The sequence below is a fragment of the Carassius auratus genome, chromosome 22 (genome assembly GCF_003368295.1).
Source record: "Carassius auratus strain Wakin chromosome 22, ASM336829v1, whole genome shotgun sequence".
Lineage (NCBI taxonomy): Eukaryota > Metazoa > Chordata > Actinopteri > Cypriniformes > Cyprinidae > Carassius > Carassius auratus.
In genome coordinates, this window is record NC_039264.1 from 25,105,607 (window position 1) to 25,121,216 (window position 15,610).

Sequence of the window (15,610 nt, forward strand, 5' to 3'; positions counted from 1 at the left end):
CTGATCTTTAGTTCTCTTAAAGAGTTGGGTTAAGAGCATGTTTCTAAAGAAGAAAAACACCAGTGTGAAGGGATTTGTTAATGTTGTGCATGAGTCCAGGTACAGCTGCAGGAGAAATGGCTGGAAGGAGATGAGATGGAATAGGATCAAGCGGACAAGTAGAATGATGATTGGAAAGGATGAGTTTAGAGACTTCTGCCCCAGAGAGTGGAGAGAAGGATGAAAACGAGTGTATGTTTGCTGTAAGATGTGTTTGACAGTTTGTGGTGTGGCAGATTGTGCACTGAGGTTTGACATTTTGTTAATGAAGAATGTAGCAAAGTCGTCAGTTGTTAGAGTTGATGAAGGAGGTGGGGGAGGAAGACAAAGGATGGAGAAAAAAGATTTAAAGAGCATGTGAGAGTTAGGCGAACTGTTAATTTTGTTGTGATAGTATGTCCTTTTAGCAGTGGAGACATCAGCAGAGAATGAAGAGAGGAGTGGTCGATTTTGTGATTTGCTCCATACTGTCTGCAGCTCTGAGCTTAGAACGATGCTCACAGAGAGCATCAGATATCCAAGGGGCAGAGGAGTTAATACAAGCTGGCATGAAAGACAAGGTGCAGACAGTGTCTAAACAAAACATAAGAGTGGAGCAGAAAGTATCAGTAGCTCTGTTAACATCCAGCAATAATAACTGTTCAGGAGAGGGTGAGAGTTTAGAGTAGGTTACGCCAAAAAGTGACATGTGGAGGGGAACAAGTTCAAAAGACCAAGATTTATTTGAAATATTTTGTAACATTATTAATGTCTTTACTGCCAATTTTGATTAAATGCGTTCCAGATTAATGTTTTTAAAAAATATAAGTGGTATATATTGTAATATTAATTGGGATTTTTTTTAAATGTTACTATGTCTGAAAATCATCACACATTTATACATTATATGATTATATTTTTAGTTTTGGTTCTTTAAGTTCAAACCTCATAAATACGTTTTTTAGTGAGCTCACTTTTTTATTATTATTATTAAGTAAGTAAAGCAGTTAGAATTAATTAGTTATTATAAAGTTATACAGGGCCAATGTATTGTCATTTAGCTTAACCATAATGAAACAAAAATGCTGGCTTAGACACTCAAAATGAAAACTGCTGTTTTTCAACAGGTAAAAGTACTCCAGTAAACGTGCCTGGATCCGCCGATTCGACCAAGACGAGCGATCCTTTCCAGCCCTTCAGTGCCGACCCCGCTGATCCGTTTCAGAGTAAAAAGGGGGTGGGAGACCCGTTTAGTGGCAAAGACCCATTTGCTCCATCTGCCTCAAGTAAAGCCTCTAAAGACTCTTCATTGGGTTTTGCAGACTTCAGCTCTGTAAGTTGAGCTAAGTGATACTCTTCTCTTGTCCGGTCCACTTGTTTCTTTCCAAAATCGAAATAAAAACCAACCAACAAACCAAAAAAAAGTGCTTTCTAGCGATCATCAGTGAGGTTTCCTAGAGCAGACCGCACCATTGGCTTCTGTATCGCTCAGTCTGTCGCCTTGTGCCGGCTACTCATTTATTTTCCTCCATGTCTGCAGTCCATCTATCTGTGATTAACTCACCAACGCACAGTATTCTGGATAATAAGCCCTAATCAAGCAGCCAGACATCATCTCTATCTCTTTCAGTGACTCAAATACAGTTGTTTGTGGTGCACATGGCTATGATGTCATCTGTCGTTTTGCTCAGCATTTGCATGGGCTTGTGGGAAGAGGAGCGGTTGCACATGGTAATACCAAGCGCTCTCGGCTAAGCTAATGTGGCTTCTTGCTGTTCTTCTGGGACTTTTTTTGTTAGCTTTTATGCAAATGTCTTGTTTTTCAAAGAAACACTATTCAGGCTGCAATTGTCATTCAAAAGCAGACAAAGTAAGGTCCTGGTTTGAATGTACTTCAAATCAAGACAAGTTACTGGATAGTTTATGCTAATTTTAATTTGGTGGTAAAGATGTAGTATTTTGAAAAACCTGTGCATAACAAGGTTAGAGATCATAAAGCAAATTATCAGATGTTAATTACTTGTAAATGTGTTCAGCGTTACAATATGCAAAATAATCAGTATTTTTGCTTATCTAATGCAAACACAAGTTTTCTCGCAACCCAGAAATTCGTTATCGTAAAATGTTTGTGTTAATGCTTAAATGTATGTTATGTCAGTATTTTGCTTAATCGTTTGCAAAGTAGACAATCTGACTCCTAAAAGAAATAGTTTTCGTCAGCATCACAAAAAATTGTTCACTCAAACAAAATCAGTGTGCCCTATGTCAGTAATTTTCACAATGTGGACAAGAGTGTGGGCCTTGATTGGTCTGTGACAAGAAATGTCAATTTTTTTAACACAAAAGTTTGTTAGCTTGAACAAGACATCAGTGTTTTGTGTTATTGATTTGTCTGATGTCAGTATTGTCCCTTTGTCTGGAAAATGAACCATCTGCTTGGCTCCTAAGAGAAACATAAGGGCCTTTTGCACCGTTTTAGTTCCAGAACGAAATGTACATTGCTAAAGTACTGGGAAGATTTTGCTCGAACTATTTCCCAGTACCATTTAAAGGGTTGCATTCACACTGACGGTGTGTACTAGGACTTGACGTAAGCCGGTCGACAGCATCATGTCATTTGTGCGCGACGTTCAACAACGTTAACAAAGAAGAACAACGCTAATAACAGGAGGATGGAGGACGCTGTGATTGGAGCTGTGTTTTTGTTGTGTCTCGTGGGTTTCACAATAATGGACATGGAATTTCGACGTTTACTTAAAGCGATTGAAGGAACGGAAAGGATGATTAAGAATCTTCAACGACAACTGGCAGTGCTACATTTGCTGCAGTGCCTGCAATTCAGCATCCGTCCATCTGTCGCTGTTCACCCTACTTGCAGAAAAAGTTGACACAATGTTTACAGTATGTTTACACTGTGTTTTAAATCAAGGCAGGTGAGGGTGTTTTCGAATGCTTCTGGCCAATCAGTGTCTACTTACATCACGGTTAGTACCAGTTGTGCTGGTTAGACCTTGATTTGGTTCTCGAAAAAGGCAGCCCGGTACTAAAAACGCCCAAAAGTGTGTAGTTCCACAGTTAGTTCTGGTACTATGAAAAATTTCCTGCGGTGCGAAAGACCCTATACATTTGCTTGCATATCGTTTTTTTTTTTTTTTTTCAACATCCGTGTTTGTAGTATAATCAAATCTAGCTAGGTTTTTTTTTTAAAACAAATGTCTGTGTTTGTTTAACCAAAATGTCTAATATGTATATTTTCACCTTATTGTCCATAAAGCTGGACCGTTAATAGCTTCCAAAATGAAATGTAAATTTTCTTGCATCTCAAATTTTTTTTTTACTTAAAAATATCAGTGTTTCTAGTATAATTAAAATTCATAATATCAGTATTTTCATCTCAACTGTTGTTCATTTGAACAAAAGTTTAACCAATGTGTCTCTTTTCAGTAATTTAGCCACATTGTCTGCAAAGATGTACGTTGTATTTTGAAAGTTTGTTCGCTTACTTTTTTTTTTTTGTATAATCAAATTTGATAATATCAACATTTGCACCTTATAATTCTGCTGCATGAATCATTTGATTGCAATGACAAGAAACACAAGTTTCATAAACATCCCAATGTTCGTTCACTCAAAAACGTCAGTTTTATAGAATAACCCTTGTTAAACGAACCTAAAAGTACTTTTGTTCGTTCTTTCTTTCATCAACAACTCGTCCTTGTTTTGGACTCTTTCTAAACTAGCTCTGGTTCTTTCCATTCTCTTATCAGCCATCAGGTCAAGAAGTTTGGGAAGCACCATGTAGTAGGGCTGGGCGATATGGGAAAAAAGTTAATTCTCTCTGTATTTTTTGGCTTATGTGCGATATACGGTATATATCTCAGTATTTTTGTTTTTGTGTTTGGATTTTTAAAAATCAGTTTTTTATACACACATATATATATATATATATATATATATATATATATATATATATATATATATATATATATATATATACCGGCTTTACTGACGAGATGCGCATTAACAATCGGCCGATCGTGATCGGAGCACCCCTAATATATATATATATATATGTATGTTTATGTATATATATTAGGGCCGGGACTTTAACGCGTTAATTGAGATTAATTAATTAGACAAAAAAAAAACGCGTTAATTAAGATTAATTAATTACACCAATTTTCTGCATTTTTAATAACTTATTTTTGCACCGCGGAACGTTTCTCACTGGATGAGTTTCGGCAGACCGATTATACTGGAGCACCAACTAGCATCCTAGTTCATGACTTCAGACAACAACAAACCACAGTGAACATGAACGAAGAAGCAGACGAGACCGCTTTGGTTGGCCCTTGGAGGGGAAATTTTGTTATAAAAAACAAACGGATGGAAGCGTCAAAAAGAGCATGGTTGTGTGCAAGCTATGCAACAAGGAATTCGCATATCACCACAGCACATCGAGCCTCAAGTATCACCTCAACGCAAAACATATAGCATAATTAATTAGATAATTTTTTTTAATCGAGTCCCGGCCCTAATATATACATATATATATATATATATATATATATATATATATATATATATATATGTATATGTTTCACTTAGTGCCCAATGTTGTCCAAAAAAACAATATTTATTAAAGGCTATGAAAGTGAATGTAACCATGTAAGCCTTTTATACTATGTGCAAAAAAGGGTTAAAATCATTGAAAACATTGAAACCTAAAAGCAAAAATTTGGCTTTTAAAGCGGAAGTTAAATTCACTAAACTAAAAATGAAAATAAATGAGAACAAAAGAGTTGTTAGGTTATTTTGATTACCCCGAAACTATAAACTATATTGTGTCTTACCAGTTTTTAAAGCCCTTAATATAAAGCTTGTTACATGTTTAGAATAAACTGGACTATGCACTTTCTCTGCGGCAGATCAGTCTGTGTCCTCCACTACATTTTCAGATGCGCTTGTGTCCAACAACTGTATAACGATATAAAAGGTATTGCCTCATATCGTATCGCTTATTTAAAAAATACCAATATATCGTACAAACTCGATATACCGCCCAGCCCAACCATGTGGCCACTCTTCCACAAGGTAGAGGAACAAGTATAATCATCATCATGATCTTATCTCAAACAATGTTTTTTTTCAACTCATTTAAACCTTGATCCTCATGTTTGAAATCGCTCTTAAGTTTTAGTAAACTTGTTTACTAAAGGAGAAGAACTCAAGTCAAAGTCAAACTGAAGTCAGTATTCAGAAAAATGGTTGCGAGGTCCTGTTTCGAAGTCGATTGGGGTGATCGTTTGACGTGGGAAGTGTCAGTATCACTACTCAGCTCTCAGGCTGTTCTTTTTCTCTGCATGGGATCACTCTGCACTCTATATTGTAAATCTGCTTGATCCTAGAGCCACAATGTTTGACATAGCATCTTCTTCATCTGTCCTGCCTCCAGTTCTTAGTATTGCTATGCGTGACTTAGGTGCAATAGACCTGCTAAACCATCTCTGATTTGTTATGTGACCAAAAACTCAATGGAAGAATTTTAATTGCATCGTTTAGAATGAAATATATTAAAACGGTATTATAACTTTGTATCTTCAAAAAATAGTGATTATGATGGATTATTATTACAAAGATAACGGCTGCAAAAAATTACACATTTTAACAGATTCATCTGGAATATTATTTGTTTTCGATAATGTAAGTTTTACAATTTTTGTTACTTTTTTGTATTAAACTGTTTATTTAAAAGATACTATAATTAAGTTGTAGCTGTAGTTGATGCACGTGATATTAAAGAAATGAAAAATAAAAACATTTAAGTTCAGATTTTTCTGAGGCATTCAGGGTGGTTCAGCAGTACTCTCATTCACCTGTAGTCAACTTAGTGTGCATGTTGTGTCGCATATATTACACTTATATATCACTGTACACGATTAGAAGCTCTCAATTGAAAATGCTTTGTAATGTCTTTTCCTTCTGTCATATCTTGCTGCACGAGATCAATGCATGTTCATTTTCCTGTCCATGACATCATTCGCTATTACGACCGATTAAAAAGGTCCATCATGTGTCATCAATGGTAGTTGTCTATTGTTGTCCAATCAGCATTTGTTGTGCGTGTGTGCAAGTTTGGTGGATGGTTGGGTGGTAGATTGGTGTAAATCTCTTTTGTTTTTTATTGTAATCCATTCCTCTCTTGCAGGAACTGAGCGAATTAAGGTAAGATCTGTCTGAAAATGTTGTGAATCTTTCTTTTCTTTTGCCATTTTGCAATCACAAGTGAAGGTCACTGAATAATTTGACAGAAAATGTTCATGGCACGTACATGATCAATCTAAACACCTTTAACCTTTGTGCTGTGCTGAAAAACCTTTAATTTGGTGTTCCCATTTAAAAATGGCCGGTGTTTTAAAAACGTCTTGTAAATTTTTCATTATGCTGTATAATCACCAAATCTTGGATTCAATGTTTTTGTCATCTTGTGTCTTTCAATTAGCACATTTTTTAGAGCAGATTTATTGTAGGATTCATTTAACTGAGATTGAGTGAAAACGCTTTATAGATGAATTTGGCAGTTTTCACTCAAAAACGAAGGTGTAAAAGCTCGTATATAACCCTTAGGCATGCCTCATTTGGGAATCACACTCATGTCTTAGCAAACAATAGTGACTGCACACCTGAAATGTAATTTTCCTTTTCTTCAGTTAAATCAGTCTAATATATTTTTGTTCAATAATATTTTTTATTTTATCTTTTGTATTTTGAGATAATTTTTTGGTACTAATTAATATTTATGCAATAATTATGATCAATTTTACCCATTGAAAATAGGACACACTTTTTTTTTTTTTTTTTTTTCAATAATTTTTCAATTATTGCAGTGTTTCAGATTAAAACAAAGACTAGGGGCCCTTTAATAACCCCGGCACAATGTCAAGTCAAGTCACCTTTATTTATAGAGCGCTTTAAACAAAATACATTGCGTCAAAGCAACACAACAACATTCATTTGGAAAACAGTGTGTCAATAATGCAAAATGATAGTTAAAGGCAGTTCATCATTGAATTCAGTGATGTCATCTCTGTACAGTTTAAATAGTGTCTGTGCATTTATTTATTGATGCGACGCAAGGCGCAGCGCAAGTGTGTTTGCTAGTTTCTCATTTTCCTGTCCAGTTCCACGTCATTTAATTAGCAAATGCATTTGTGCTCATTTTTGCGCCCATGGTCTAAAAAAGGGGTGTGTTCAAGCATATTGCTGGCCCATTGCTATTTTAAGGAGCTGAAAATGGACTGCGCCATAGACCAACTCAAACCTGGTCTAAAGTCTGGCGCAATGTTTTTTCTTTATTTAAAGAGCGTACACGCTGCTTATTAAACACATGGAAATCCAATCCAATATTTGAAGGCAGAATAGCACCTCCTGGTAAAAGCAAAAAATGAGAAAAACCTGTAATTTCACAGTGTAACAACTAGGTTCCTGTATATGACACTATAGTGAGGCATGTGAATTCCCTAGATTCCCTAGATACATAATTGTAAACTTTTATTAGGTTGTGGATTTAAATGTGTTTATAAAGGCATTATCAAAGATTACTTTTTGCCAAGGTTTATGTTTTTTGTTGTTTTAAATGTTGATTTGAAGTGTAGGTTTTTGCATTATTATTATTACGTTCAAACATTAACACAGAAAGCATTTTGTTATGCAAAAAAAAAATTATATTAAAATGTAACAAAAATGATCTGGAATGCTTTATCAGAGCTTAATACTTCTAGGTCTGATCTGATTTTTACCTCTTATTTCAGTCTTCTGACTCATTTTGACTATATGGTTATAGCCATTCCAATTAATTTGAGAATATATATGTTTAATTAAATTGTCTTCTGCATAGTGGGGATTTGTAGATTGTGTAAACAATTACATTTTGTATTTTTCCCCCCATTTCCCATTAATTTCCTATGGTCTGTAATTTTTTACGACCAAGTTTCGTACCGTTCTGGTGAAGTTATGATTTGTAAAAATTCAAAATGTAAAATTCTCCGGTCAGATGTGACTGAAGACTGTACAAGGGATAAACATTCAGTCACGTCCAAAACATAATTACAAAACCTGTGCTAATTGAAAGAAAAGTTGGTAACGATTGCATCCAATATTTGGTAATTATTTAGCATGAGACATTTCTATACAATTTTTTTTGTAGCCCAGTAATTTTTGCACAAAAAAAATCACCAAAAAGTAAAAAAAAGTAAAAAAAAAATTTTTAATTATGAGTTTTGGGGAAAAGGGTCAAAATAACCAGAACACAACACAAGGGTTCATCTGATTTCATTTAATGTTCAATCTCTCGTTAGTTGATGTTGAGAAAATTTATTTAGGTGTTGTTTCCAGCACTGAACAGTTTTACAAAAATCTAAAGTTTCAAATGATTTTCATTATTTGGACAAACAGACACTCACTGTATTGGTTATTTCAACATGCCGCTAGTGGCACAGAAATGACATACTTAATGTTTTTTGATGCCTTTTTTTGGTAAAATGTGGCAAAGATTTATTAATTGTGTCTGTCTATCATTTTATTACATTTAAATATGATTTTTAAAGCAAAGTGTTGTAGCGATCAGTTCAGTCCACAGCTTGACCACAGTGATTCACACCATTGTGCAATCCCCAATTTGGGACAAATGGCTCTTAACGTGGCGTGTTCCTGTTTTTCCGGCCCAGTTTGGGAATGAAGCCCAGCAGATGGAGTGGGCGAAGCGGGAAAGCGAGAGAGCAGAACGAGAGCGGCTGAAGAGACTCCGCCAGCAGGAGCAGGAAGACCTGGAGCTGGCCATCGCTCTCAGCAAGGCCGAGATGTCCAACGCCTGACCGCCTTCCCCTCAGATCCACCCTTTTGTACACTACAGCGACGATTGTGTGCGTGCGCGATGGACCAATATCAAATACATGCAAGAGCGTTAAGCCTCTGTCCTTTTGTGTTCCTGTGCAGGAGGGCAGCCTATGGTTTGTGAATCAGCTAATTCACTTCACATGCACTGCATTAACCTCTCAGATGGACTATATAGTTAACTTAAAGTGTATTTGTGTGTGTAAATGTGCAACAGATCAACAGAGCCATGGACATTTGAAGACCGTTATCGGTCTCTGCAGATCATTATTTCCACGGGTTGGGAAAAAGGGGACTGAGAAACTGCTAAGAAAGTTGCGTTTAGATCCCAGCTAGGGTCAAACTAGAAACTTGAATTACCGACACTACACTCCCTCCCTTGAGCCCTTGTCCAAGACACTTAATTCCAGGTTTCTTCCTGAATTCAATTGCTGTAAGCGTACTGTAAGTCAATTTGGATAAAGAGCATCTACTAAATAATAACTTTTACTTGCTCCAGCTGTAGTCAGTATGGTACACACTGGAATTACAGCAGCGCCTGTAGACTAAACGTCTGTAGGGAGCTCTTGACGTGACGTAAAGATGAACGAATGGCAGTCTGGCTCTGGAAGTATTGTTTTAAAGAGCTGTTTGATTCAGATGTGAACTTTTTTTGTTTTATTTCACAGTACTGTTCAGAGAAGACGGTTAAGCAAAGCTTCAACAACTGCACTGATTTATTTGATTCTTGAATCTTTCCCATGTTAAAAGGTTTAGCTGGTTGACCCCACTGCAGGACTCAACAGTAAGGATGGTTTTCCTGGCCCCATTTTATTTGCTAGAAATATTTTCCTTAAACATTTTCTCTCATATTGATCATTTATTTATTTTATTTTTAATATTATTATTTTTTTATCTAACATTCATTCTGTCTATTGTTTGTTGTTATTTTTTCTACTGTTATCATGTATCTATCATTCGTTCAATCGTTTGTTTGTTCTGTTGTTATAGCTATCGCTTGTTATTTTTGTTCATTGTTGTTTGTTTTTTATTGTTTTATCGTTCATTTCTATCTTTCATTCATTTGTTCATTCGTTCATTCTATCTGTCGATCGTTCTGTCAGTCGTTCACAGTGGATTGATGTACAAGATCAACCAATCTTGAGATTTTCAGTGACAGAGAAAATATTATTGGTTATCTTTTGAGCCAGCCTTATTGTTGAGTTCTGCACTATGGTATACAATTTGTTTGCTTAAAAACAAGCGCCTACATGAGGGAATTGATAAATATGTAAAAAATGTTACCATTTCAATTTTTCGTCTTTAATTTGTTACTAATTTTGTATCTGTATAATCTGTCGGCCTGAAAGTGCAATCTTGCAGTTGTGCTATTTAGTAATTTCTTTTAGTAAATGCTTTTGTTTGATTCCGTAAATGGGCTCGGATGGAATTTCTTTCGCATTTTCAGTTATTTTCAAGGCAAATATCCGCAGAACAGATTTAATTTGTTAAATAACTGAGTCAGGACTACTAAACACCTGTTGGTCACTGAAAGCACAATCAGTTTAGCCTAAAAAAAAAACTTTGTGAATTCAGGCGCAGTAGATGCTTTTTAAAAACAGGCGATTGCTGTTAACGTTTATTGTTTTCTTAGCCCTGATTTTTAGTCCGTATTAAATTCGACTTGAACATTTTAGTGATGGTACTTCCTGGCACATTTCAAACCTGTTTTTGTATGATTTAATTATCTTACTACGTTAAGTACATTCTGCAGTTTTTTTTTTTAAACAGTAGATTGTTTTTCTGTTACCGTTAACAATTTTTGTCCATGATCTGTATTCACTCATCCGACCTCAGATCATTAGAATAGCTGCTGTGGTCAGTCATTACAGGTCAAATTTACCTACCAACGTTGTGGACACAAATGTTGTGTATGTTAAGACGAACAACTGTGGCACATCCAAGTACACTGCTAAATTTCAAATACGTCATCTTTGTCACTTTTTTTTTTTTTTTGATTGTTCCTCTTTTTTTCTTTGCTTCCAATCAGCTTGTATCGTTTTGACCTCAAATAGCTGCTCGACACTTTTTGGTCTTGTTAGTGTCACACTAAACAGTGTTACTTATTTAAAATGTGTAAAATGTATTAGATGGAGCCTAGCTCACACTGAAACTCATGCTGTGGTTCTTGAACCACATGAATTTATGTGATTGCAGTACTACACTAATCTTCATTCAGTTGAGCGTTTTAATAAAACTGATCGTCTTTAGGACTGGAATCAAAAGCTGTTGTGTCCCAGACACAGATAATACCAATTCCTGGCCTATGAAGTGTTTTATCCTGTAACGTAGGTTGGGAATGGCTTATTTCATCTGTAGGGGGGCTTTGGTCTTGGCATTTCTGCCAAAAAATAAACTGAACAAACTTTGCAAACGTTTTGGTAGCGATCTTCTTATGCTGTAATCATCCTCTATACCTCCACTGTGCAATAGTTTGTGTATTATATTTGTTGTAATACCTGGAAATTAATTTAATGTTTTCATATCCTGTTTAATTATCCATATTTTGTCTTTTTTATTAATGAAAGTGTTGTTTTTGTTGTTACTGTCATAATTTTGGGAATACATCCCATAAAACTCAAGCTGAAAGCATTCCTTTTTGGGCTGCCTTTAACCCTCACCTGTGTAGATAAGACAGATATTAATCCGATAGAGAAATACATAAGATTATACATAAACCATGTATATTATGTGTTATATTTGTGCTATGAAACTGAGTAACTGTACATGTGTAACTCTAAACATTTTAAGGATTTCAGACTGAGTGATTTGGCGATGCTTTGATTCCTTTGGAAATGTTTGTGCTCCGTATGTTGTCCCCTTGATTTCACAGAATAAACAGAAGATAACATTTCAGACACACACGTCACTCTTCTATCCGATTCACACGTGTTTGTCAAGAAAAGGAAATCTTTTAATGTCTAAAACAGTAACACCAAAATGCATTTGGATGCTTAAATGAGTGAATGTCACTGAATTAGATCAAACCAAATGACTTATTTTTGGCAAAAAATAAAAATAGAAAATAGTACCAACATGCTTTCCTAAAAGTTTCATCTGTGTTTATTTTTTATTTTTTGGTTTTAGTGTGTTTGATTTGGTGAATTAGAAATTGTGAGCTAGGGCAGCTAATTATTTTGGAAGCATCTGTTTCGAAAGTAATTTTGCATACTTGGCTTAATATAGCTTTAGTGAAACATGTCTATAGTTTAATCTGATGTGTACTTGAGGGAAACTGACTTAACATATCAACTAATGTCAGTATCATTCAGACAAATGAAGTGTGGCTTAAATGCACCAAATCTTGTTGGGATTACTGTATTTCAGAGTAAAGTTGTGTTTTGTTTTCTCAGTAGGCCAAAGGTGCAAAAGTAGGCCATGTTCTTGTATGATGCTGCATATTAAATTGCTTTATTGTAGCTACTAAAATTGGAAATCCAATATGAGCGCAAAAGGATTGAGTCATACTTGTATATAACTTCTAGTTTCTTGAGGGCTTCCTTGAAGCTCAATGGAACTTTGTAAAAACTGTATCGTTAAACACGAGTCGAACCTGCGCACGGAATGTTAACTGTAACAGGAAATTCCGAGATTGGGATTTACTTAGTTTGTGTGCTAGTGAACTTTGGGAATCAAAACTGTGGAAATGGGCCAAAGAGCTTTCCAGATTGGACATCTGATGTTTATTCCACATGCTTTAATACAAATTTTCCTCCTTTCCTAATGTTTTTTTTTTGGTGAACGCTTGACGGTACTAATAACCAGTGTACCAAAAACATCTTCAACCTTGGCGAATTTTCTTACATATGCAGGGGTTTCTTGGGAATTGGGGCTACGTGTCAAGTGAGACGATCCAGGTGTGCCAATCATGCTCTATTGTGTTTTACCAGAGCAAGGTGAGTATGTTAAATGCGACACACATGTAGATGTTGAAGGTCTGGATGGGGTCATAAGCATCACGCTGGTAACAAGATCCTCTGTGTGTGCTCACTTGGTTGATTGGATTCGAGGGGACCCTTTCACGGACTTGAGCGTATTGACAGCTGGCTAGGAAAAGTTGGCCCGCCCCTGCGGCGAGAATTGCTAGGAACAGGTATTGATTTAAATCAGCGTGTTGACTAATCGGATTTCGATTTGCTCATGAAGATCTCCAGACGTGAGCGACCTGAGCTGGATTTTGTGTATTTAATCAGCTGGGCCTGGGCCGGGAAACAAGGGCTCTCCACCGAGTAATGCTGCCCTGGGGATGTTGCGGTACACTGACGGACACTCTTCTACACTCCACCAGGAACGTCCGTAGAGGTATGCTGGGAAATGTAAGCCAGATGGCCACGTTCCATTATGTTGTCACACAAATGTGGTTTTCCATCAGCCGTTGGGATTCTCATCTTTCACTCTTTGTTTTGTTGGTGCAGAGGTGATTTGGAGGAACTGACATGTGATGTTATTGCCTCCCAATGCAGGGATTTGCCTGGATTTTGATGGTTTTTCCCAAGTTGGCGCAAATGATAATAAACATCATGGCCTGAAATGTGCTCCATGGGAAGTATCAGTTTGAAAAGGTTTGCACATGGATGGGAAAGCCAAAGTATGCAGCAAGTATTCCCGTTCAAGTCCAGCAGGTGGCAAACTCTTCCCATGACATTCCCAAACTTTCCAAAGAGAATAAACATGAAACTTTTGCCCACTATGAAGGGCTTGATTTAGTTTTGACTGAAGCAGCTACATGGATGGACTAAAAGATCCTGGGGGAGTTATGTCCCATAATAATTTCACATTGTTCATAAGTGCATAAAACAATAAAAAAAATATATATATATATATATAATGGTTGGTCCCAGAATTGGAAGTACCTTATTTGGTATCTCTTGTTAGTTGGTAAACTGACACTTATTTTGAAGAGAATTCAGGGCTTTTTCCATCTAAGATAATTTATATATAGTATTTTAAAGCGTTTTCCTGCCAGCATGAGGAATCCCCTCAAGGCAATAACAATATCATAGCACGCTTCCAAGAACGTAAAAGAGTCCTGATTTTATCTTTCCCCGTGAAATCTGAGGAGCCCTCTGGCTTGAAGCCAGACAACATAATCCTAAATGCATCATTGGTGTCATTATCAGCTTCTCGTGCAGGTTAAACCATTTCCTAGGTGAACAGTGTCAAGTCTCTGGCATCTCAAGGGATGTAACTTCTGCAGTGGACACATGAGGTTCATCAGAGTAGTAGGGAGTTGTTGTAAATTGAAATGGCACATATTTGCCTGCCTGATTTATCAACTATACAGCAACTCCGAAAAGTGATCTGAGACCAACCTGAAAGTGATATGAAAATGTTTTTCTTACTTCACAAAGTAAGCCATCCATTGACACGGTTTCAATTCCTCATTTCCTCAAAATAGACAATGAGGTGAATACCTTTCAAACAGGTGATCGGTATAATATTTCCATCCCGCTGCACAGGGCCCAGAAAAACACAAGAGAAAGGTCTAAGAGTATTATCATACCATACCACGATGAGCTTTGTTTTCTGGACTTGTCTCACACCATTAGTCACATTATTGGATGGGATTGCTGCTTCGTGTCCTGAATACGCCAACTGGATGCACCTTGTTAGGAGAAGGATGTGTAAAAACGTACAAGTGTTTGTGTTTTCCTGTGTTTTTAATAGCGTTTCATGCACATGCAAAACTAGCATCTGGTGCCAAATAGCCGTGAGCTCTTGACTTTACAGCACCCGTAAAGTTTGAATTCTCACCCCAACTGTAAAAAAGAAATTTGAAGCACAACCTCCACCCCTCTAGATATCCCACATCTTCCGTTGTTTTTCCAAAGCCACTCTCTCTTTAACTGTGGTATAGCCCTCTGCCCAGACAGGGCTATATTCAGTCTCAACAATTATGTAAATGTAATGTTTGTATTTATAGGTCTAGCCACAGTTTTCTGGCATGTTAATATTGCAGCTGGGAAAGATCGCAATCTTCCTCTAGGCCCAAAGGATCTACCCCTGGGCGATACCACTAAGATCTGTTCAGAAAGAGTGATTGGCATGCGGACACAGGGAACAAAGCGACAAACACAAATGTTTATATTTCAATTAAGTTTAATATGTACATTAAGTACACTATTTACAGTGCATAAATTATGTACAAAACATGTTTGGTCCAGAACAACTCACATAGCCCTTATCATGTCATCCGAACATGGGACAGTCTGCAATTCACCTTAAAAGCATACAAAATTGTATGAATACGTTAGAAAAAAGGAGCAAAACGAAACCATAAGACCCTGATTTTTTTTAAAAATGCGTATGTCGATAAATGCACAAATTACTTCAAACATTCAGTTAACGGCCTTTTGTTAACTTTTAAGGCAGTTTTGAAAGAGAAAAACATTGTCTTATAAAACGTAATTTTTTTAATTTCTTGAAACAATAGCATACATTTTTATTTAAATGCCAAGTGTATTTATGGCACTCGTGAGATGTATACATGTATTAAAAGGCACAGTCGCGATGTCCGTAGCACATCATGTTAACTTAAACACATTTTACTGTCTGATTCCAGTTCCGTCTTGAGGTTTAGGTCCAGCCTAGCATGAGTTGAACTTTGTGGCATTTGTAAAGCTCTTTTTTGGAAAATATATTTTGTTTCTTTAAAAAAAAA

The 15,610-nt window shown here is 36.3% G+C and overlaps 1 protein-coding gene across 4 annotated transcripts in view; it reads left to right on the forward strand.

The window, feature by feature from the left end:
* The window catches only part of LOC113040142 (epidermal growth factor receptor substrate 15-like 1), a 40,841-nt gene extending 28,856 nt beyond the window's left edge, over positions 1-11,985 (forward strand). Inside the window, exons 24-26 of one of the 4 annotated variants that reach the window (XM_026198421.1) lie at positions 1,146-1,351; positions 6,227-6,243; positions 8,745-11,985. In XM_026198421.1, the coding sequence (XP_026054206.1) occupies positions 1,146-1,351; positions 6,227-6,243; positions 8,745-8,814 (293 nt within the window). In that variant the 3' untranslated portion in view covers positions 8,815-11,985. The remainder of the gene's footprint in view (positions 1-1,145; positions 1,352-6,226; positions 6,244-8,744) is intronic. The other 3 variants (XM_026198420.1, XM_026198419.1, XM_026198422.1) reach the window with 3 other exon arrangements.
* Positions 11,986-15,610: the final 3,625 nt, after the last annotated feature.